This window comes from Macaca thibetana, chromosome 6 (assembly GCF_024542745.1).
Source record: "Macaca thibetana thibetana isolate TM-01 chromosome 6, ASM2454274v1, whole genome shotgun sequence".
Classification (NCBI taxonomy): domain Eukaryota; kingdom Metazoa; phylum Chordata; class Mammalia; order Primates; family Cercopithecidae; genus Macaca; species Macaca thibetana.
This window is the reverse complement of record NC_065583.1, coordinates 72,413,298-72,439,595: the sequence shown is the minus strand read 5'-3', so window position 1 is coordinate 72,439,595 and position 26,298 is coordinate 72,413,298. Positions and strand designations below refer to the sequence as shown.

General features: G+C 33.9%; 1 protein-coding gene across 10 annotated transcripts in view; it reads left to right on the top strand.

The window, feature by feature from the left end:
* Positions 1-26,298, top strand: part of FER (FER tyrosine kinase) — a 725,379-nt gene that overhangs the window by 605,764 nt on the left and 93,317 nt on the right. For all 10 annotated transcript variants that reach the window (XM_050794609.1, XM_050794604.1, XM_050794601.1 and 7 more), the window contains one exon: positions 19,012-19,135. In XM_050794609.1, the coding sequence (XP_050650566.1) occupies positions 19,012-19,135 (124 nt within the window). The remainder of the gene's footprint in view (positions 1-19,011; positions 19,136-26,298) is intronic.

The window sequence follows — 26,298 nt, the reverse complement described above, 5'->3', positions numbered from 1 at the left end:
ACAATTTTAATTGCTTTTTTGCACATAGTGTTATGCAAAGTGGCTTACTAGTCTGTGCTTTCTGGGAATTGATGAAAGACCTGGAATGGAATACTCCATGTGAGTGAATGTGGAAAGGTCACATAGATAATAAATTAATTAAAAATTTAGTTAATTAAATATTTACTGGTTTAAAAAATAAAGCTATATGAGTTGTAAAGAAAACAATGCATTACCCATTTTGATTTTTGGATATCAGTGAAAGTCATCTTTTGTTGAATCAGGAAGTTGATTCTTACAAATTTTAAGTCTGAATAATGGGAGTGAGTTAGCTGGCAATCTGTAAGGCAGTATTTTCCCATTTATCTGAGTTCAAGATCTATAAAGAAAGTTCTTGTGAGTTCAAAAGTAAATGGATATGGACTTGGGCCAAAAACAGTGACAGTAAAGTCTAAAGGATAGGAGCAAGGAAGAAGATTGTACATTGTATATACAGAATAAACTATGATAATGAATAAAACATTATTCTCAGATGGCTTGAATTGTAGATTAGAGATTGATTATAAGATTGGATTAAGAGTTGAGAATGGAGAAGAATTGCAGAGGAGTTCCAGCTTTTCAATAGGTCACATATGCACGGTTAACAGTCCCACAGTCTTGATGTAAAGAGGGACAATGCTGAGTAGCGAGGATGGAAGACTTTTACAAGTAATAAAATATGATTTCATGCAGAGTGCTCAAAGTAGAGCATATTAAAACAGGGAACCCAGAGATGGTGGTTAAATAATCTCCACAGTCCCACTTCCTTATTGGGCTGAGCTTCCCCGTCTAGAATGGACTTTAGACAGCATTCTAACTGCATCTCTTTATGTAATAAATGAAATCCAAAATTGGGCAAGTTGTCCGAGCTCCTACAACTAATTACTTGTAAAGTTGGAGTGAGAAAAGACGATCTGCAAGTTTATGTAGTAAAACTCTACAAAGTTAAGGTTAAACGAATATAGAATGGGTCTTTTTCTTTTAAATAACTAGAAGTTTATTGTCTGCATGACTCTTATCTCTTTCCTGAGGTACTTATCCTAAGAAAAACATTTGAAACAAATTACTTTAATCTTATTTTTTCCCCGACTTAGATGTGAGAAAATTAAGTGTAATTAGGAACCTCTTTCATTTTGATCTGAATTAGGAGAAATATCTGTTTATGGCCAAACATTTTTCTGCTTCTAGAGGTCTAGAGTTGTTTCTAGTACAGACTTAAATTCTAATAGAAAAACTCTAAATAAGGCATTAACATTTATTTCATACCCTGAATGATATCTAAGGAAAAGGATATTCTCAGTATTATATTGAACCTGATTTAGCTTTTTCTCTGAAGCAGTTACTTAGGAGGAAACTTCAGTAGTTGTCAGTGGTAGAACTAATTTAGCACAGAAATTTCAGCAATAGGAAAATATAAATAAAACAAATGTAAGTCTTAGAACCTAGCTCTATGGATACTTAATTCTCAATAACTTTTTCTTTGTTTTGATTTAATATGTCCCCTTTAAAATAAATACTCCTAAAATATTTATTACTTTACCCTAAAGCAATATTTATTACTTTATTATTTTATCCTAAAGAACTTTAAAATAAAGGTACTTCTTTGTTTCCTCCCAATGAAGGAAGAATGCTCCATTGTTAACCTGTCCTCTGGATCCCTCTCCTACCCCTTCAGAATCCATTGAAGGTTTCTGAACCATTATAACACATTACTTGTGTGTCTGTATAGCCATTATTTTACTATATCTTATTCTAGTTTATGTATGAAATTTGAACTGGGGGACAGGGAATGTGCTTTAATCATAAGTTAGAAGGCCTTTAGCACTTTGCCTGAAATAAGCACCTATTTTTTTTTTGTCTTATTTTTTCTACTCTAAAGTCCTTTGAACATTATTCTTTCATTGTTCATTTCTAGATAGGACTCCCTACTCTTGCTCAATGTGTCACAGGAGACATTTTGTGAGATGGCTAGCTGAAGAGCTTACTGTGTGACCTGAGAGGCTACACCACTCCACACCCAGTACTCTCTTTTGTGGAAGATCTGCTCCTCACTGTCTTATGTGCCTCATCAGACAAATGTCAAATGCATGTCCTTTCAGAACACAGTCACTGTTGTATACCTGGAAAACTGCTATAGTCAATAAAATTCTGCTGTCTAGATAAAATACATGGATTTGAGACCAGACCAGCCCCTGACTTAGAGTATGTTGTTGAGAAAGTCAATGAATACAGTATTATTAAGAGAGCTCAATGAGATAAGCACATGTAAACTATTAAACATATGAAAGACAAACTTTTTATATTCCACTCCTACTGAGAGTTTTACCTCTTAGAGAAAGGGATTTTTTTTCCTGATTTTCATTAAAACCCCAAGTGTTTGTGGGCTAAGTACTACTCATAATCAGATACTACCAAAATAATTCCGTTTACTGGACTCTATTAGAATGTTAACAGTCTTATATGTTTTCCTGTGATAGATCAAGTTAAGAATTTAATTGCCTTGAAATGTCATCCATCCTAGGAAATTTTAATACCTCTAAAGTCTTTATCCAATATGAGAAATCATCTTTTTATTATTGACCGTTCATCATGTGGAAATCTGTCAGACCTATCAAAAGAACCCCCTTTACACTTTTCTATTCTAAATTCCAAGCAAGATAGCTTTCTGTTCTAAACCAAAAAAGAAAAAATGGTAGAGGCAGTTTAAATTCTCCTGAAGCAAATATTTGACGGTGAAAAGATAGGTGTTAAATCTATATTTGAAGATTTCCTTTAGTGTTCTTGAGGAAATAATTAATGATATGCTGCCCTCGTATGTGTAAAAATGTAAACTGTACTTGATACCTGAAGTTATAAAGAAAATAATCAAGCTCTTCACTTGAAAAAGCTCTTCACTTATTTGAAAGCAGCTTTGATATCCGAATATTTTTAATATTTCCAGGATATGAGAATTAATTTCACTTATATTTTTCATTCTGTGTGTAACATGCCTTGTAGATCTTCATCCAGTTCTTAATGAAAATGTTGAAAAGGAGATTAAGCATGCAGTCCCACATCATACCACTGATAACATTATCAAACCTTAAATCAATATTCCATGGCTATTATTGTTCAGCCTACAAATCCACTTAACTATAATTCTATCCATCTCACTTCATCTCCATTTTACCCCAAAGATTGTAATGATAGGTCAAATGGCTTGGCTGAAATCTTGCTGCATTTTATTTACAACATTCCTCTAATCTACTTTTTTTGTAGTGTAAAAATATCTAGTAAACTTTTTGTTGAAAAATGTGAAGAGATACTTTCCCACAGATTACTTGCATGTCTGCACATCTTACTGGGTGTATTAAGAAGGCAAGGCCCTGACTAATCTTGACCCAGGACATTTCTCAGGGATGTATCTTTAGTGAGCAACTTTGAAAGATGAAATAATGCCTCCCTGTAAGACAGAGTAGGCTTGCTTACTGCCTGCCGTAAAATGGCGGGCATCTCAGACTCAAAGATTACAACCTATTCTGTGTGCAGGTATCCATCTAGGCTCATCCGCAATACCACCATGCTATGCTATGAATAATAAAGTCCTTTGTCTCTGACCTGTGAGTCTCATGCCTTCTGCCAGCATCCATGAAAAAATAATAGGCTAACTTATGAACTTATAAACAAGGTAAAATCCTAGACCTAATAAAGTATAATGCACAGCAGAGAACACAAGTCTTAAATTATCACAAAGTGTTTACAATCATGTTACTTCTACCCTGATTGAGAAATAGGACATGACTCTTGAATCCTCTCTCATACACCTTCCTGGTCACTCCCACCCATTCCTAACCACTTTTATCACCAGGGATAAGCACTTTTTTGACTTTTAAAAGAGATTAATTTTGCCTATTTTTGAACTTTATGCGATTGATATTGAACTCTTTTACATATTCTTATTGCCACACATACATCTTCTTTTTGAAGTTTCTTTTGCCCATTTTTATTGTGTTGCTTACCTATTTGTTACTGAATTGTAGGAGTTCTTTATAAAACTTGAATAAAAGCCAGTTCTGAAAGTTCTGGAGATCCGTTGCACAACAGTGTGAATATACCTAACACTACTGAATGGTACACTTAAAAATGACAAAAATGACAAATTCTGTTATATGGATTTTTTTTACCACAATTAAAAATAAAAAAATAATTTTAAAACAGCCAATTCTGTGGTTTACTTATACTTATTTATGTAATGATATATTTTGATAAGCAAAAATTCTTTAAAAAACTATTTTTGGATGAAGTGCCATTATCTCCCCCTACCCCTCCTTTGTGTGGTTACTGCTTTTGAGTCCTAAGAAATCTTTACATACTCCAAGATCACAACGATATTTTCCTGTGTTTTCTTTTAGGAGCCTTATACTTTAGGTCTATAAATCATTTGAAACTAATTTCACCTATGATGTGACAGAGGGAGTTGAAATTATATTTTCGCCATACAGTTACATCTAGTTCTCCCAACTATCAGTTCTTAGACTTTCCTTTCCTCATTGAGTTGCTTTGGTGTCTATGTTACAAATGAATTGTGGGTCATTTCTGAACTTTGTTCCACTGATCTGTGTAATTATCCTGAAACCAAAAAACGTATTTTCTTGATTGAAACTCTGTAGTAATTCTTAAAATTGGATAGTCAAACTCCTCACAGTTTGTTCTTCTGCAACATTTTTTCTATTGCAGATCTTTTATAGTTCTATGGAAAAATTTAGAAGCAGCTTGTCAAATTCAACAAAAAAGCCTCCTAGGAATTTGGTTGAGAGTGCGTTAATTCTATAAATCAACATGGAGGAAATTTACAATATTAAGCCTTCCAATTTATGGACCTGATACATTGTTCCATTTATTTTGCTCTCGTTTCCCTTCTCTTAGCCATGTTTTGTACTTATCAGAATAAAGGTTTAACACATCCCTCTTTAAAACTTCTCTGAAGTATTTTTTTCTTTGTTGTTATAAAGGATGTTTTGCTAATTTACTTTCCAAGTATTTTTTTTCTGGCATGTAGAGATATAATTGATATTTTGATATTGAGTTTGTATTCTGTGACCTTCATAAATTCACTGTTCTGCCAAATCTGGTGGATTATTTTTTTCTTTTTGTAGATTTTTAAAAAAAAAATTTCCATGTTTTCTGCAAAGAGATTTTACTTCTTTCTAATTTTTCCATTTTATTCTGAATTATAGCACTGGGTTAGATATTCAGTAAAATGATAAATAGTAAGTAGTAAGTGCAGGCATCCTTGCCCTGGTCCTGATTCAAAAGGTGAGTGTTCAGTATTTTACCATTAAGTATGGTGATCGTTGTAGGTTCTCCATAGGTGTTCCTGTGGGACCGAGGAAGTTCTCTTCTTTCCCTAGTTTGCTGAGAGATTTTAAAAAATCATTAGTACATACTGAATTTGTTTAATGCTTTCCTGTATCTATTGATATGATTACATGATTTTTCTCCTTTTTCCCTTATGATGTTGAATTGCAATAGATTGATTTTTAAACATTTACTGGGATAAAACCAACTTCATCATGTTGTATTACCTTTTCAAAGTATTGCTGCATTCTATTAATCATATATATTTTCTTTATAAAATTTGTCAAATGACATTGTTTTATAATTTTCTCTTCTTATAATATCCTTGTAAGGTTTTAGTATCAAGGTTATACAGGACTCATAAGAAGACTTAGAAATGTTTTCTCCTCCTTTTCTAAGAAAATTTGTATATGATTGATTCTATTTTTTTCTTAATTATTTTATAGAATTTGCCAATGAAGCTATCTGAGCCTAGAGTTTTCTTTTTTTTTTTTTTTGAGACGGAGTCTCGCTCTGTCACCCAGGCTGGAGTGCAGTGGCCGGATCTCAGCTCACTGCAAGCTCCGCCTCCCGGGTTCACGCCATTCTCCTGCCTCAGCCTCCCGAGTAGCTGGGACTATAGGCGCCCGCCACCTCGCCCGGCTAGTTTTTTGTATTTTTTAGTAGAGACGGGGTTTCACCGTGTTAGCCAGGATGGTCTCGATCTCCTGACCTCATGATCCGCCCGTCTCGGCCTCCCAAAGTGCTGGGATTACAGGCGTGAGCCACCGCGCCCGGCCGAGTTTTCTTTATAGGAAGTGTTTTAGCTACAAATTCGTGCTCTTCACAATACGGGCTATTTAAATATTTTTTATTTTATCTTGTGTTCACTTTAGTTATCTTTCAAGGTATCAGACCTTACATCTCATTTGTCAAGTGTATGCCATAAAGTTATTTATGATATCCCCTAATTATTATTTTCCCATTTGTAGGACCTACAGAGATGTTTCATCTTTCAATTCTGATATTTGTAAATTGTGTTTTTTCCCCTTTTTTGGTGGGTTGTGGGAATGGAGGAGATCAGTCTTCCTAGGTGTTTATCCATTTTTTTAATCTATTAATTTTAGCTTTTTTAAAATATATAATTTGTTTCTCATTGTTGATTGCTGCCCTTTATTATTTCCTTCTTCCTACTTTCAGTTAAATATGCCTTTTCCTGCCTTGCTTTGTCATGTAGAAATGTATATAGATTGATTTTCATTCCTATCCTTTTCTGACATAAGCATTGAAAGCTGTAAATTTCCCTCCTAGCACTGTTTAGCTATATACAATAAATTCTGATTATACTTTAGTTTGAATTATGTTCTAATTTTTCTTGTGGTTTCTTTCATTCTTGTCTTTCTTTTCTTTCCATGATATATTAATTTGCTAGGGCTTCCTTACAAAGTACCAAGTGACTTAACAAAAATTTATTTTCCCACAGTTTTAGAAGCTAGGAATTTAAAATGTCAGCAGAGTTGGTTTCTTCTGAGGCCTCTCTTAGCTTATGTATGGTCATCTTCTCTGTGTGTCTTCACATGATCTTCTCTTTGTCTGTGTCTGTGTCTAATCTCCTCCTCTTATAAGGATACCAGTCATACTACATTAGGGCTTACCCTGGGGACTTCATTTTACCTGAATTCTCTCTTTAAAGAACCGATTTCCAATTATAATCACATTCTAAGGTACTGAGGGTTAGGACTTAAATATAAGAATTTTAGAGAGACAAATTTCAGCCCATAACATATGTGTTATTTAAAAGTGTGTTGCTCAATTTTTGAATATTTGGACATTTTCTTGAAACCTCTTTGTTGTTAATTTTAACTGAATTAATTTGTAGTCATATGTTCTGTATGACTTTGATTCCTTAAAATTTATTCAGACTTGTTTAATTGCCATGCACATGGTCCGTTTTGGTGAATATTTAGTGCACACTTGAAATGAATATGCTTTTTGTAGTTGTTGAGTGTAGAATTCTATATTCAATTATATGCAGTTGGTTGATAACATACTAAAATCTCCTAAATCTTTATTTCCTTTTGCTCTACTTAAATTCTATTATTATTGAGAAAAAGTTTAAATATCCAACACTGATTATGTGTTCGTCTTTTTATCTTAATTTTATCAATTTGTCTTCATTTATTTCTAAAAGCTTGGGCTATCATTTTATATTTACCTCTGCTTGTGTGTTTTTTATCTCTGAACATATTCTTGGAGGTATAATGGGCTTGTCATTTTAATCCTCATAGGAAAAAAAATGAAGTTTCCAATCCTCAATGCACTTTTTTTTTTGTTTTTTGTTTCGGTAGTGGGAGGGGATTTATTTGTTTATTTTGCCTCAGTGTATGGACTTTAAATATTAATCAGCCTCAAAAATTTCATGCAACATGTTGTATGTATGTGTAAGCATTTGACTAGAATATCTATAATTTTTATCACATTCTTAAGGATGTTCATGATTTTACAGAATATAGTAACTATTATCTGAATTTCTGTCCCAGGGACAATCCCTGAATATTTCAAAATCTAATTTTATAAAGTATTATAGCAATGTTTTTTAGTAATTGGCTCATTACCCATTAATAGGTAATGGAATGAATTTAGTGGTTTTCATATGCATTTATAAATCAAACACAGTAGGAGACATAAGAATATATTGGCCATAGTAAATCTTTCTTTATTACTATTTCTTCAGTTTTATACACACAGGAATATTTGCACTTGGGATCATAGTGAAAAGTGTATTACAGATTACAGGTCATAGCCACAGATCTAGAGAGAAAGCATTTGATTCTGAATTGGTAGGTTCCCATTTGCATTGTTTATTCTTCTGTTTTTAAAACCTAGGCTGAACTTAACAGTTATATCTCCTAGGCTTATCATTTGCACCAGGCAGTAAGTTGCTAATCTAATTTTCTTGTTTGCTTTTTGGTTCCACAGTAGTTTTCTCTGTCTTTGTATTTAAGGTACTAAATTATTTAATCATTTTTTAAAGATGGAATGTCATTTCTGATAATCAATAATGAGAAATACTTAAGTAGGCATTTTCCTCCCTCTTAGGTCAAATAGAGTCATCTAAGTAGCATCAAAACATTTTTAGGTGAACAGTATTCCAGAAATGTGGTGTGGTTGAGCATTGGGGTTGAGGTGAGAAACGGAAGAGAATTATTTGCTAATTGCAAAGATACAAAGATAAAAGTATTGTTTTTCTTACATAGCCAGTAACTGAGGAAGTCAAAGTTGTATTGCTCTGAGCTTATTAATGCTCTTCCATATGCATAAATCATTAAGCTAAATAAATCCTTTTATAAAATTAAGAGTAAGTTATATAAAGGGCTAATTGGTTTATTTCTGGATTACCTATTAGGTAGTACCCTATCCCTTGAGTCAGCCAGTATCATTCAAGGGGAATTATAGACAATTCATATAACCCCAGGTGGATGAACTTATCAAGAGCTCCTTAAAAAGAACAGCCTCTTATAGAGAAAACTATTACATGAAGATACCTGCATTGAGACATGTGGTTCATCTAAAGAAAAAGATATTAAGGATAGTGACTCACAAAGTTAAGAGAGATTCTACAGTAAGCTACCCTAGACTTCTGAGGAGTGATTTTAAAATGTGTATAATATGATCCCTGAAGAATGAAAATAGCAGTTTGTATTTGGCATGGAAATAAGGAGACAGTGAGAGTTTGTTGCCTTAGTTGCAGACAGTGGGCTGTGCATAGGGTGGGTGGCAGAGCCATGATCTCATTGTATGTATGTATTTGTTAATAAATGTATGTATCAGCTTCATCACATTTTTTAGAAATTGGTGAAGCCACCTTTCCAGCTTCCTCTTTGATAATTTTTTTTAAAATAGTACTGTTGAACCCTGGTACAGAAAACACATAGTGAAAAGTGAAATACCACTAAGATGTAATTGTTACCCCTTTAACATTTTTTGAAGCATTGTAAACAAATGAAGTACAAAGGGCTGACTAATAGTTTTTACCATTGACTTTAAGGAGGGCAGCATCTCAGTGAGAAACGTGAAAATGATGAAGTGCTAGTACCTTGTAGCATACTGACCAACATTTTGTAAGTCAAAAATGAGAAAGGAGAAGGTGAAATCAGCAAGATGGCAGAGTAGAAAGTCTTAGTCCTTGATCCTCTACTGAGACACTGACTTAATAGCAATGTATGGATTAAAATACTTTCTGAGAACTCCAGAAGCCAGATAAGAAGTTGCAGTACACCAGGCAAGTACAAAGCCAGGAATAGCTGTCTTGAAATGAGTTTAAAAAGCAGTTTGACCTCACCAAGCCGACATAGCATAGTGCCAGGAGCATATTTCTCAGCTTGCAATTTCTCCTGGGTTTGAGGAAGAGAATGAAATGTTTAGCCAATATTCCAGCTTTTCAGAGATCTCCCCAGAGAACTGGTTTCTGTCTCACCTGAACCCAAACACTGATGAAACAAGCATAGATTAGATGCCTGAGCCCACTGAGAACAAGGGAGAGTAGAAGTGGCTTCCTGTGGTACCAAAGGACCTGTGCTGCAGAGAAAGTCTGGCTTGGCTTGGTGCCTTTAGGAGGAAACACCCAACGTGTGGTTTCTTCTTCAGGAGGGAAGAAGATGAGTGGAGTGTGCATCCAGTATTCTGGCTTTTTGGAGGTCTGTCTGAAGGACTGGTGGTATCTGTGTTGCCTACTCACCACTGATGAGGAGCTAACGTTGTTTGGATCACTGCGGGCACTGAGAACCAAGGAGAGCAGAGTGACTTGCTGTGGCAACGCCATAGAACCTGTGGTAGTACAGCAGACAGCAAATGGAGTGAGAGATTACAAGCTCTTAAAAAAGACAACCACAGACTTCTCTAGGTGGCAAATTACATGTACAATCTCAAGTCACATCCCCCCAAAGAGTTCAGAGATTCCTCAAATATCTAGCTGGACTAAATGGTGTATATATTCCTCTGTATGAAGCCAATCCATAAGGATTTGTAGTGGTGGCTGTTTTTGTAAATGCATAAACTTAGCAAAAAATCACTAGACACATGAAGAAACAGGGAAACATGGCCCAATCAAAGGAGCAAAATTTACAGGCCAACCCCCAAAGAAACAGGGATTTATTAATTACATGACAATTCAATATGAAGTTCAGTGCTTTGCATGGGAGCACAGACAAATAAACTAAAAAGTCAGGAAAACATTGAATGAACAAAATGAGAATACAAAGAGGGAAACTATAAAAAAGAATTAAGCAGAAGTTCTGGAGTGAAATACCACCATAACTGAATAGAAAGATTTAGTAGTGGAATTCAACAACAGGCTTGACTAAATATAGGAAAGAATCGGGAAACTCAAAGATATGTCATTTGAAATTACCAAATCCGAGGAGTAAAAAGAAAAACAACTCAACAACAAAAAGTAAACAACCCAATTAAAAAATGAGCAAAGGACTTATATTGACATTTTCTCCAAGGAAGATAAACACAGAGATAAGCAAATTGAAATATTTTCTATATAACTAAGTATCAGGACAATGCAATCAAAACCACAATAAGGTATCACTTTACCTCTGTTAGGATGACCACTAGAAAAAAAGTAGAAGATAAAAAGTTTTGGAGAGGATATGAAGAAAACAGAATCCTGTGCATTGTTGTTGTGATTGTAAAAATGTAAAACTGTGATGGCAAACGGTATGGAGCTTCCTCAAAAAATTAAAACTGGAACTACCATATAATCCAGCCATCCCATTTCTGGATATATATTCAAAAGAATTGAAAACAAGATTTTGAAAAGATACTTTTACACTTGTGTTCATTTCAGCGTGATTCACAACAGCCAAGAAGTGAAGGCAGTGTAATATACAGGGACAGATGAATGGATAAAGAAAATGGGGTATATACATAAAATGGAATATTATTCAGCCCTAAAGAAGAAAATTGTGCCAAATGCTACAACATAGATAAACCTTGAAAATATTGTGCTAAGTGAAATAAAACAGCCACAGAAATACAAATACTGCATAATTCCACTTATGTGGGATATCTGAAGTAGTGAAGTAGTCAAACTTATAGAAACAAAGTAGAATGATGGTTACCGAGGGTTGCAAGGAAGGTAAAACAGTTGTTGTTCAGTGAGTATAGAGTTTCAGTCAAGTAAAACCAAAAGTTCTAGAAGTGTGTTATGTAACAATATGCAATATGTTAACAAAACTGTACTGTACATTTAAAAATTGTTAATACAGTAAACTTATGTTGTAAATTTATGTGGTTTTTACCACAATAAAAAAGTGAGAAAGAAGCTGGGTGCGGTGGCTCACGCCTGTAATCCCAGCACTTTGGGAGGCCAAGGAGGGTGGATCACAAGGTCCGGAGATCAAGACCATCCTGCATCCTGGCTAACACGGTGAAACCCCACCTCTACTAAAAATACAAAAAATTAGCCGGGCGTGGTGGGACCTGTAGTCCCAGTTACCGGGGAGGCTGAGGCCGGAGAATGGCGTGAACCCAGGAGGCGGAGCTTGCAGTGAGCCGAGATTGCGCCACTGCACTCCAGCCTGGGTGACAGAGCAAGACTCCATCTCCAAAAAAAAAAAAAAAAGTGAGAAAGAAGACTCATGTTTATTCAGCCTTTTTAAAAATACAGACATTCCCAACTCTTGCTGCAATGTGTTCTTTACAAGTATTATTTTAATGTAATATTTTTGTAATCTGATAGAAGCAGTTTTATAATTGGTAAATGTATTTCTGATCAAAGCCTTTACATCATGTAAATTCTGACTATGACCAACAAATTCTCATAAATATGAAAATTTAATTATTTTTTAATTATTTAAATAGTAAGGTTGTATGACATTTTCTGTTTTTAATATTTAAATAATAAGACTGTATGACATCCGCTGATATCATTGTTTTGGGGGCCTTAATATCCCTAAAATATCTAGGTTATGATACATTCAGTTTCAGAAAATATTGTTGACATGTGTAAATATTTTACCCTTATTAAATGTGAATGTCTCTGTGGATGTCATTTTATCTCACAACTCTTTTTAAAATGTAAGGAAGCTTGAATTGATGCCTTCTTTTTTTCTCTGCAGGTTTTCCTGTAGCAGATAGGTATCAAAATGAGTATTCCATTGATTTTTCTTTTTGTTTAAAAAAAAATACCATTGTAAGTGTTTGAAGGGTATCCTGGAGGGTTTAGAGCCAAAATCTTACACATCTGACTTTCCTTTTTTGTTCATTCTTGATTTTACACTGTATAACAAAGGCAACTTTGAGAGGGATAAGAAGCCAAAAATACAAAAGTGAGTAATTTAGCATCAAAGTAGGGAGAGAGACAGTCGAACTTCTTTGCCTTGGGGGCAAACAGTGGATTGTGGATGGGGAGGGTGTCAGAGGACTTATGGTGTCAATGTGTGTGTGTATTTGTGTGTAAATTTGTGTATCAGCCTCCAGACATAAAAAATTAATTGGTAAATCCACCTTTCCAGCTTTTTTTTTTTTTTTTGAGAATTAAGAAATAACAGTACTATTGAACTCTGGTGCTACAAAAACAGTGAAAAGTAAAATATTGGTTGAAAATAGACAAAACAATCATAAGCATCATTTCAGTGAAAGAAACTACAGCTAGCTATATGGAATACTGGAGTAATACAGGTTTAGCATCCCAAATCTGAAATTCAAAATGCTCCTCAAAATCTAAATCTTTTTGAGAGCCAACATGATTCTCAAAGGAAATGCTCACTGGAGCATTTCAGATTTTCACATTTGGAATGCTCGACCAATCACTGTAATGCAAATATTCCAAAATCTGAAACACTTCTGGTCCAAGTCATTTCATATAAGAGTTACTGCTCTATCTGTACCTTAGAACAGTGGTTGACAAACTTTTTTGATAAAGGGCCAGATAGTAAAATGTTTAGGTTTTGTGGGCCATACAGGCGGGCCCACAACTCCAGGCCATCACAACTCTGCCCTTATACCATGAAAGCAGCAATAGACAATATGTAAAGGAATTAGTGTGGTTGTTTTCCAATAAAACTTTATTCAAAGAATCAGGCAATAGGCTGGATTTGGATCAAGACCATGGTTTGCGACATCTGCCTTAGAATTTCAGTAATATCACTAAAATCACCGCCTTAAAAACTTAAGTCAAATAAATTCAGTTCCCTCATCTATAAATATGAAGAGGCTGGATTAGATTATCTCCAAAGTCCCTTCTAATGCAAACATTCTGAGTGTTTGCCAAAGTTGACTATGGCATCTCTCCTGGCAGTTTACATCATGTCTGGCAAGAGTATAGCTGTTGCTTCTTGAACAGGCAAGTTAAAAATACAGTGAAATGTACTCTTTTATTTTACAGAACTGTTACCATAACTGCTATTGGGTTATATTCTCAAAAATCACCTGCCAAGGAAAAATGCAAAAAGTTCATGCTATTCTAGTGTTAGCAGAACATGACCATCGAGGAACCTCATCTGAAAAGACTGATGCTATTTATTAGACCAAATTAGGAAACCCACACATTCAGCTCTGCATTTGGTCTAGCTGAATTCTGTTACTTGGGTAGCAAGCTGTTCAGGAAGTACTTTTTTAAGAAGGAAAAGGAATCAGGAAAGCCAGTATGTTTTTGGAGTCATTTTCTGATTTTTAGTATTTAATCTTCCTCATCTTTCCCCACAAACTGAACCAATTCTAGCTATTACTGAGTCTTTTCAGACCTAATGTTTTAGTTTGTTTCTATGGTTTGTTCTTGGTAGAAGCCCTCATCACCCCACTCAGCAACTAGAACCCTCTCCCAGCTGATCTTCCTTTCTGTGCAGCCCATCTCTCATAAATATACCCTATATGTAGCAGCCAGTATCCTCTGCTTTAGTGTTTGCATTGGTCCTCTTCTTTTCAGGAACTTGTTTGGGTTTATATCCTAGTGTATGAAATCTATTCTGTGTTTCATGGGGTGCAGTTTACATCAGCATTCATTGTTTATATTTGTCATATCGATTCCCCCCCCCCCCCATTTCTGATGGGCTGGCTAACAGCCATAATTCTCATCACTTTTGGTTAAAAACCAAAACATTTTAAAAATAAGAATTCTGAATAATGACATAAATGGAGCTCCAAAAATAGTTCTCTATGATTTAGTATTTGCCTTGATTACTAGCCTATTTTTTTAACGAATAATTTAAAGTAGCTAAACCAAACGAACTTCTCAGGAAACAAATTGGTTTCCTAAAAACAAGGGTAATTAATTATACATTTTATAAATCACTGGGGAACTGATATATCTTAATTGAATAAACTCTGAAGTTCGTTGAGGATAAATTAAGATCCTGTGATTCAATGATAAGAAGTCATTAGTGGCATTGCCCTGATGATCCCTTTTCTCCAATTACAAATTATAAATTAATATTCTTGTTGCATAGTCTCACTGAGTATATGTTTAGTGTGATCAGTTCCTCTGAGCCCCATAAATACTGAAAGAACAGGTAAGATCAAATTTTCATAGCACAGAGTAACAGAAATCTTTGAGAAACAGCTGTTGAAAATAATAGCCAGCTATTCTCTCATTAAAGGTTGGCTGCAAATGGTAATAAACACTTCTATGTATTGTTTTCCCTACTTGTTTCAGACATTTAATATATATTATCTTTTTAATCCTCAAAGTGACCTTCTGATACAGATGTCATCTTATCCATTAGATATCTTCAAATTGCTAGTACAGAAGATGTATAAAAAAAACTCTATAGAGTTTATTCAGTTAATTGACAAATTTAGAGGGAAGTCACACTACAGGCAGTATGTGATTCAGTGGCTCAGGCTTGTCACCAATGGCTAGTATCTTTTCTTCACTCTTTTCTGCTTTCTGTGAATGCATCTTAGGATGCTTTCATCCTAAGGCTGCCAGTCTTCACGATATTATGTGATGTCATGTTTATGTCTAGTTGTACTTCTTTCTTGGCACTTCTCTCAAAAAATTTTTTCACTCTTCAAGCATCTTTGCCTCTCAGTGTTATTTAATCTTCTTAAGATTTGTGCCTATTCCTGAACCAATCACTTGAGTTAGGGAAGAGATTTCGTCGACTGGGCTAAGCCAGTCTAGCATCACCCTTATTATTGAGGGTTAGGTTAATGCCCTCCAAAATGGTAGAGGGGCAGTCCCATGAGGGAAATTGGGATGAATCAGGGAAAATAGATGTTATACAGCAAACACTGAGTCCCTACTACAACCCTTTCTCATTTGTTTTTTTACAAAATAACAGCAACAATAATAGTAATAGTATAAATACTAAATAGTATTTATAACAGTATATAAACATATAATATATAAATATATAATTAATATATAAAGTATAATAAGTAGTAATAGTGTTTATTGTGTGTACTATGTGCTAGGCACATGCTTGATACTTTAAATACATTTTAGTCTTCAAAGCTGTCTTGAGAAATAAATGGTATTAAATCTGTGTTTTCTAGAAGTTTAGAAAGATTAAACAATTATCCAAGGCCACATGGTTAATCAGACCTAGGTCAGTCTGACTTAGGTGTCCATGTCTTTTCAGCAAGTCATGCTATCTCCCTAGTAAACCATAAGCTGACTATTAAAAACATTGCAAGTATTGTCTTAGAAATTTATCATTGTTACAGAATTCTAGGAAATAATGTATCCCATTTTGGTTTAATGTGCAGCACACCCACATTAAAGTCTTGATAAGCAGAATTACAAAAGGGGCGTGAGTTATCTTTTTTTGCCCACTTTGAGAACCAAGATCCTTATTGCAGTGGTCAGGTAGGATACCGTATGCTATATGTATCCATATGCATATATACGTGTGTGCTGCATGTATGAATATTGCATATATCACAAATTCTAAAAGAGGTTTTTATATTGGCACTTAATGCAAATGACAAAAGAACAAGTTGAAAGGGACAGGCTCTGCCTTCTAAAATAACTTCACAGTGAACACTGAAGACTATATCATCTGATATCAGTCTTCAGTTTATCACTTAATGGTAATAATCGAGTATTGTGGTTAAGGGAATATCTCTGGCCCCGTCTGAGTTATTTTCTGGGTATCCTAACTTTAGTCCCATATTCTGCCTCCTGGGGAGTTTATTTCTTGCTTCAGGGATCTTAATACTTGTACATGCAGAAGGCTTGGGCTTTCAATAATGATTCATAATTATTTAATTTTTATTGAGGTCCTTGCTTCCCTCTAGTTTTCTGCAAGAAGCTGACTAGGCTTGTGGAATGGTGGAACTGTGTTCCTTCCCTTAGTATTACTATGCCTGTGGCTTAAATAACTATAAATTGGAAATAAATTGAAAATTTCCTTTCCTAGATTTAATGACTTTAAGCAGGAAATTGTTCTAAGGCAGAAATATTGTTGGATTAACTACAGAACAATCAGAAACCCCTTCTGTATTTTTGACTGTGTTACAGTATTTGGAAAGAGTTGTATATCGCTCTACCTTCCTAGTACTTTTATTTGCTGGACATCACTTTTCATTCATTATTTAACGCTATTTAAGTGTAGTGTTTGTCTTTGTTTATTCATATATTATGCATTAAACAATATTTGGTAATCTGTTGAACAATAGTTTGTTAAATAATTTGTTGAATAACAAATGTGGGTTGGGAGTACAAAGAGTATTATATCAAGAAGTAAATTTTTAAGAGGCAGATGATAAAGTGATAACTGGAAAAAAAGTATCAGGATTCTACAGAACAGCACTGGAGTTATGTATGTCATATGCTGCTTTTAAATTAAATTGCAGAAAAGATTATTTCATTTAAAAGTTATTCTATAGGTCAGACAGAATACTATGTGGTTTCAAAACCAGAAGGTACATGTTTTCTAAAACAGGTACATATATCTAACAAAATAATTAATATGTGAATATTGGTTCAAGTAATAGCTTGAACTAAATATTAACTTCAAGTCTATTTTAATAAGCATTTTAGTATCTATTAAAGTTGATAAATTAGTGGAATTTTACTTTTCACTATTGAAATCAGGTTTTGTTCTGATTTTTAAGTAAAGCTTGATAGAAACTATTTCAATCATCATCCTGGTAATTTAATGTATTTGGTATTCACTTAAAAATAACAGAAAAAAATTGACACCATTAAGTTTATGTTTAAAGCATAGCTTATTTGATTTTGTCAATGGCTCACCTAAATTTGTATAATACTTAAACTGTGAATAAGAGAAAAGGTTAGAAAAGAAGAGAATATTTAAAGGAGAGTTAGGCAGATGTTTATTTTCTAGGTATTCTCATTAAGGAAAAAGCCATTAAGTCTTCACCTCTATAGCTTTTCTAGTTAAGAAAGCATAGATCCCTGATGAAGAAAGTAAAAGAACAAAATAGTCTAGAAATGACAAATAAAATGCTAATCCCTCTTTTAAAATTCTGGTTTAATATCTGGGGGCCTAATAGAGAAAGTGGGAAAGATTGTTTTTGGAGAACATGTATTTTAATATACTTTAACTCTTTTTTAGTAGTGCAACAAACTATAAAGTAACTAAAAAGAAAAATAAGTCTAAGCTTTTAATGTTATATTAAAAATGAATGCAAAGTTTTATGGTTGCATTATTCAGTATGGTAGTCACTGACCATATGAGGCTCTTGAGCGCTTAAAATGTGGCTATTTCTTCTAAAAAACTGAATTTTAAATTTTATTTCATTTTAATTGATTTAAATTAAAATACTGATATTCAGTTATTGGAAAATTTTAAGCATGTTTGGAACATCTTGGGTATGTGAATCTACTTTTCAGCTGTAAATTTAATGAAATCTAAATATAGATCAAATATTTCAGATGAAATTTACATCTAAATTGAGATGTACCATAAATGTAAATATCATATTTCAAAGATTGTGATTTTAAAATGTAAAATATCTCAACTATAATTTTCATATATGTTTTGGATATATTAGATTCAAGAAAACTATATTATTAAAATAATTTGCACATTTAAAACTTTAAAAAAATGTAGCTACTAGTAAACTTCAAATTACTACTTGGCTCATGTTATGTATGTCTTGGACCATAAAGGTTTAAGAAGTTTTTCTAAGACTTCACTGGAATTTATTTGATGCATAAAAATGCAATCTGGGTCAGTGAGTAAATCAGGCCAAAATCATAGCATTTTTCTTTTTCTCTCTGGACATTGCTATCAGTTATGTTGGTGTTAATAGTCTAATTTTTTAAGCAATCGCTGAATCTAATAGCTAATCCAATATAATTTACTTTTTACATACTCATATTTGACTCATAATAATATAGTTTTCATGTGGCATTAGAGAAAATCAAATTCCATAGATATTAATGAAGCAAATTGGTAAAAATAGTGATAAAGGAAAAAGTATGATTTTTGAGTGTTATTATGACCTGGATAATGTACAGTATGAAACACTTAAAGTACTTAAACTGTATCTAGAAGAGATTATGGTGTCTGTTTTCTAATATGATATCTTCTTTTCATGTTTTCTGTTATCCTCACCTCAAACAAATTGGGCAAAAAGCATGGCCAAATGTGTAATGCATTTTGCTCTGTCAAATATTCCTAATAGATCCAAATAGATGATAAATGTTACTTTCATCATAACTTTGTCTCATTGTTCATCTGTCAATTCCTCTAGGAGGTGATTTCCTCACCTTTCTGAGAAGGAAGAAGGATGAACTAAAACTCAAACAGTTAGTGAAATTTTCATTAGACGCTGCTGCTGGTATGTTGTATCTCGAGAGTAAAAACTGTATACACAGGTAAGGAGAACATTTTTAAAGCAATTTTTGGTTTTATTAATAGAATGTTGGAAAGCTGATGTATTTGCTACAATACAGAACTCATTTTCTTTCATGAAACTCATGGCTTTTCTTGTTGTTTTCTGTATTTTGTGTGAACGTGTCCTCTGCTTGTTGTTTATATAGTTTATACAAACACTCATTTTTCCTCTTACTTGAAGTGAGTACCTAAGTAGATAGTGATTTGCCTTCTAGTTAGAATTTGTTTTATTATAATCATGAACAACAGTCACATGGAATGTACTACAATTTAGTAATATAAGAAACTACAGCCTTGTAATCAGGTAAGATTGTTTCATGTGTTGTCTATTCTCATTTTCCAAAGAAATTACATATGAAGTCATGGTAAAGCATAATAGTAAAACAGCAATTCATGACAGTGAATTTGGTCAAAAGTAAAAGATTTCAGACTCATTTAAGGCTCTTTTGGACGAATTAATTTTTTTTTCATTTTAGTACCTACTAATTCATGGCATTGTATTGAGAAAATAAATACTAGTTATTTCAAAGGAGATTTTACGAAACTTGTTCTGATTATATGTAGTGACCTGGTCTTAATGCTTTATACACTGTGGTTTTAGTTGCTTGTAGCAGGAAGTGTTTTTTAGTGCTAAATGTCAGTACAACTTAGAATCTGTTGCAGAATTCATGTCAGATCCTAAATATGGCTAAGTATAAATAAGCACAATGAAGTGGAGAACTGATGCAGTTTTTATGCACCAGAAACTGTGCATAATACTGTTTAATGTGGAACAGGGTTCATTGCTAGATTGAGCTGTTATACACTTTATGTAACTGGTTTTGTTACCGAAGTATGCTTTTCTCTGAGGGGTAGCATTGTCTAGGCTTTGCTTTAACACTCTAGTGAGGTTGTATAATGTATAATTAAAGGAAAGCAAAGTTACCATCGTCTTAACTATACATTTATGTGATCTCAATAGATATTTTTGACTTAAATGTCCCCACCCCCACCCAAATTTTACTTAGTGTTCAGCTTTATTCTCAAACTATAATTATGACCTGTATTTTAAATATGGTTCAACAATTGCATATATTTTAAAATTCATTTCTATGGAGATGTATTTTTTTGGAAATTAACTAAACATAAGACATTATCATTGTATTTCTGTTTTACTTTCTATGACTATAGATTGAATCACATGATAAGAATTGACTTAAAAGGCTTTTTATTCTGGATAAAAATTGTACTATCATTAATTTCATTAGTGGTCAACACTGTGTTAAAAGTAACCATTAAGGTTTTGCTCTTCATTTGGAGAAAATGTGTAATTTTTATTGCTGAGGTATTGAGGTGTTTCAAATTCTCTTTGGTAATTACTCCTTTTGTCTCTGATTTATTTCATACTATTAGACTGGCTGTGGCTTTAAACTGTAATAAATGCACATTATTGAAACCTTTTTTTTTTGAGGCAGAGTCTCCCTTTGTTGCCCAGGCTAGAGTGCAGTGGCGCGATCTCGGCTCACTGCAACCTCCGCCTCCCGGGTTCACGCCATTCTCCTGCCTTAGCCTCCCGAGTAGCTGGGACTACAGGCGCCCGCCACCACGCCCGGCTAATTTTTTGTATTTTTAGTAGAGACGGGTTTCACCGTGTTAGCCAGGGTGGTCTCGATCTCTTGACCTCGTGATCCGCCCACCTCGGCCTCCCAAAGTGCTGGGATTACAGGCATGAGCCAACGCGCCCGGCCTGAAACTTTTTTTAATTTGTCAGTTACCACAACTATTCTTTAATTTCTGGGACATTGCATTTGAGAGGACCATTGTTTCAATCTCTTGCTACTTTTTATAGTGATTATTTTTTTTCAAAAATGGATCACTGTGTAAATGTCTATGTCATGAGAATTGAAACTATTCTACATTGTAGATGGCAGTTAGCTTTTTTGAATTCATTTCCCTCTCTAAATCATAATATTATCTGCTGTAATGTTATTTTTCCCACTTTACTTTTTAAGAATTTTCATGTCTTCACAAATTTTTGAAAGTCAACCCTTTCTTGACCACATATCCTAGCAGGTTATGCATAGACCTATGCCATTTGCCTACTGGGAAGGTTTCCCAGTTGAACATCTTGAACAATGTCAGTGAGAACGGGTTTGACAAATAGGCTTCAGCACTAGCGCCAACTTTTAGTGAATGGTAGGGACTCTCCCTGTATACGTTGAGAAGAATTCCAGGAACAGCCGTAAAGAGTCCAGTGATCAATTAGTCACATCTGCCAGGGTACACACTAGTATTAACACACACACCCCAATTTGTCATCCTTGGCATAGAATATCTTCTTTTTGTCTTTATTCTCATAAATACTTTTCTGGCATTTAAAAATGTTTGTTATGACTTTTCCTTACTAGCCATAATATAGCAACAATATAATATTTTTCTTTAATCACTTTCATTGAATTCTTCTAAACTATCTGCTTTCTTATTTCCTTTGTTAATCGTGAGTGCTAGATGAATTTTATGATATCTCCCAACTAGTGGTCCTTTGTTCCTCTTCAGACTCATTAAATGCTCTTTTGGATAATTTTTTTTTTCATTTTAATACCTCACCAATTCATAGTATTGTATTGAGAAAATAAATTATTCTTTGTGTTGATTTTTTTCTAATAGTGAATTGTGCTGTAGAACCCTGTTCCTATGTGCCAGCCTATGCAGCTTTTTCTTTGGAAATAGTAGTAGTTACAATATAATTTTACTTGATGTAAAGTTAAGACATAGATTATGTGTTTTTGCTCCTAAGAAATATGACAGAAAAAATATAGGATTTACTACAGTGAAAAGGTTTTTCCTCACCGAAAAAATTTCTAATGAGGTATTTCAAAAATGAACTAAAATAATGTAAAACATGATTGAAAGTTCCCTTTAGTTTTTCAGGTAATGAGCAAAAGTTCTAAGTCCCATTTTTGATATGCCAAAACATAACAAAAATAAGTGCATGTCTATGAATTACAAAGCCTGTGTCCAACAAATCCAAGCAAAAATTTTAAACCTGCTTTAAATTTTATATGAATTTACAAATTTTATCCTGTTCACTGACTGGAGATCACTGGAACTCAGTACACACTTGAAAATATTTCCAATTGTCTCTTCCCAAAATAGTGTTTTTAAGGACACACATTCTTTAGCTTTGTTTTGTTGTTTTGATATGAGAAGAGCAGAGCAGTGTTTCATTATAGGAAAACAATTACAACACCTATAAAATGGAAAGAGGTTACCGCATTAAGAAATGACCTGCATTTGGAAATGTTCTTGTTGTAATTTCCATTTAACTTCCAGAAGAGTTGTCTTGCTACAGGTTTCTAGTGGAAACTGTTTCTGTTTACAGCTTGAGGATTGCTGTATAGTTGGAATTTTGGTTTAGTTTTAATCAGTGGCATTTTATTTAAAACTATTCTATAGGCCAGTGTGAAATTTTCTTTCCTACTTATACTTTATTAACTGTTTGAAATACACTGATAAACTTTGTGGTCTGTGTAACAAAGGTATGTTATTAGATTGTTAGATGTCATCTATAAAGAATATTCTGATTTTGAAGTTAAGGGGATTCAGGATTGACATACTTGATATAAATGGTAATGGCATTCATTTATGGTTTTATTCTTGATGAATCTTACTGGCAGATTTGTTTTTATTCGGGTTTATTTCTAAAAGTTGCCTTTGTGCCATTGTTCTTTGATAGCTACAGAAAGTAAAAGGAGGATACACTTTATATTGCCATATACTTGAGTGAAAGACCATAATCAATGGGGAGTTTGGGGAACATTTCTTAATTTCATATGTCATTGTCAGTATCAAAAAAGATATATTTTGGAGGGGTTAAGTAAAATATTTCTTTTTCTAATTTTCAACTCTATACTGATTCTCTTCATGTTTGGTTCTTCTAACACAGTGATTTTTTTTCATCATGGAGTAAGCTAACAACTTTACAAATTAGAGTATATCCGACCACATTTATTTTATTAATCAGTCAGAGTTTTGCTTATCCATTGAAAACATTGATTTTCCAATGTTTCACAAATGTGGGCAGTTGCCTACTCTGTGCCAGGGGCTACTAAAATGAAGATTATAGTCACTGCCCTCAGATGGATATAACAGAAGTTAACAATAATGCAAAGAGATAGTCAATTTTGTGATAAAATCTACAGAATTCTTTGGGAGTAATATCAAGGGAATCTAATATGACCTGTCAGTATGGGGACTATGATGGGAATAATCAGGGAAACTTTGCAGAGAATACTCTCTGAGTGAGACTTGGTGGATAGGTGTGTCACTGAATAGAAGGAGAAAGAAGATTCCAGCGAAGAAAAATTGAAAGCAAAGTTACAACGCTTTGTAAGAGAGAGTGTGAATTAATTGTGGACATCTTGTTGAAAGAGTATGAATTTTAACTGGAAAAAGAAAACTAATTTGAATTTACAAAACCCTAAAAAATGTATAATCTCATGTAAATGTATATGAGACCAATATTATTTTTAAGCTTCATTGGGAAAACTAATTTAGGAAGGCTAAGATTGCCAGAAAGGGAATAATATTATATTTCATTTATATGTTCTAGAAGAGATTGCCTTGTCCAGTGATTTCTAATAAGGATTACTTATGTGTACTTTTTAAGTTAAATGTAAGATGCTGCTTCCAGCTTTTATTTATGTGAGTGTGTATGGTTTTTTTTGAGACTTCATATTTTATTAAGTAAAAGATTGGTATGCTGCTGACCATTTACATTTTTCCCGATGATCTTTGAGGGTTTTTTTCCTCTATTTTTAAACTGTAAATGATTACCTAGTGTCTGAGCTTTTCCTAAACTGTGAATATACTGAAAAAGTAGTTTGTCTTTGGTGCACCTTCATATCATTTAAATGGTAAAATAAAGACAGATAAATATAAAATGCTTTCTGTGACGTATTTGAACCCGTCATCATTTCTGTCACTCGTGATCTACCATATACTCAATTGAAGGCACTGTAAGACCACTTTAAGTAACAGAGGCCCAGAGAGATTAAAGGAAGGTCACCTAAACAATTAGTGACCGGGCCACTGCTAGGTCTTAAATGTGCTGACTGCATTCTGACACATTTCCTGTCATTCCAGTTTTTTGCTCTGTCTCATTCAAGTATTAGTAACCCTAACAGCTGGCGTTTATTAAGGGCTCACTGAGTACTAGACACTGTTCTAAGGGCTTTAGGTGCAATGTCTGAGAATGTCAGCTTCCTGAGATCAGTGATTTTTATTCATATTGTTCACTATTGGATTCCAAAAGCCTGGAACAGTGCCTAGCAATGGAAGCTAAATGAATGAACCTTCAAAACAATAGCAGTAATATTGTTTAAGCCCGTTTTACACATGAGGAAACTCACAGTTAGGGAGTTTGAGTATCATGTCCAAGATCATATTAAAAACAATTGGTAGATTCAGGATGTGAATCTCAGCACTCTGGTTCTAAGCCCACACACTGAATCTACTCTACTCACTTGCACAACAGAGGTATCTTCTGATTACCTAGGAAAGTCAAGGCAGAAGGCCAGATGGTATTTGGTGTAATGGCTAAGCTTATATTCAACATCTGCACCCTGTAATGATCATGAACAAAAACAGAAGAGGGTTCTGAAGGCTGTGAAATATAATTTTAGAAAGACAAACCAAGATGTTTTTATCATTTAATGAACAGTTGCTGAAATGCAGGAGCATTTTGTTATTGCTTCTCTATTTAATAAAAGCTTGAAATTTTTTTTCATTTTTATATACTGTTGTTTAGAATGCCCCTTTATGCTTATCTGTTAATTAAACACACAGGATTAAAATAGAGATGTGATAATCTCAGTTAGTTGACTAAGCATTTATGACTAATTTTCTTGTTCTAACATTTGATTTACAATTTTGAATATATTAAGCTGTGTTTTTATTTTTAGCTCTGAAACCAATTTTGGAGGAAAGAGTTTGCAGGGTCACTGTTACCTAGAGCTAGAGGAGACAGTCTCTTATGTGCAAGGGGACAGTTCTCAGATGATGGGGCATGTACTAAAAGCCTTCAAAAGATGGCTGTCATGCACTCATGGAGTGCTCACTGTTTGCCAAGTATATTCATATTCTCATTTAATCCTTATGTTTCTATGAGATTCGTACTATTTAATCTAAATTTTATAATAGAATAGATTGAGCCACAAAAGGGTAAGTAACTCTTCTAATGTCACACAGCTAGTGAGAGGAAGATTCAGGCCTATTCTGAGCTGATGACAAAACCTGTGAAGTAAAGCAAAAGAATTAAACTATGTATTCGATATATTTATCATTTTCTTCCCTTTTGTGAAGATGGTCAGCCATATGGATAGCTCTCTTATGAAGCAAAACTTAAAACTAATAAATACTGATTTAGAGAAAGGCTTGTTGTACGGAGAAGAGACTCTTTTATACATCCTATCTCTGTATTTTCCTGGGATGATTCACTCCCTCACATTTCATGTTATAGGGACTGCTAGTTGGTCCGTTCAGTCTCCTTAAATTGTAGCTCATACCAAGTCCATCCAACAGGCAGGAGATCAATCTCAGTACAAGACCATTGGTTCAACCATTGATTTGAGAATTCATGTTCTCAAGTCAAACCTGATTATGATAAAGTTACTCACTTTTTCTAGTTAGTCTTAATCAAATTCTGGGGAATTCATCAGAACATAGATGGCACAGAAACAAGTTTGACCTTCTAGCTTGCAAATTGTCTCCTACTCCCTGGCCTCCAATGCAGGATTGGAGCAGTCAACATGCAGAACTAGAGAACTCTAACCTGTACCATTTGCTGGACATTGACTCTCAATTTTAAAAATTACTGGGTTCTTAGCACAATTATTGTTTTAAAATATGTTCATCATTTTATTAGATACAAAAGCACTACAAGAAATCCTTTTCAGTCCCAGGCTTCTCTTTTAAAGTGTTCTGTGCCAGTCTGGACTGTTTCCATCCACATTGCCAACCCTGATATCCATTAAGTATAAGCATTTGCAGAGCAGTTAGCAGCTTCAGCATAGTGGCTAAGACCACTGATTTGAAACTGGAATGCTCTGTGCATGAATCGTAGGTTTTCAACAATTTAGCTGTGTGATTTTAGACGTCCTCTCCT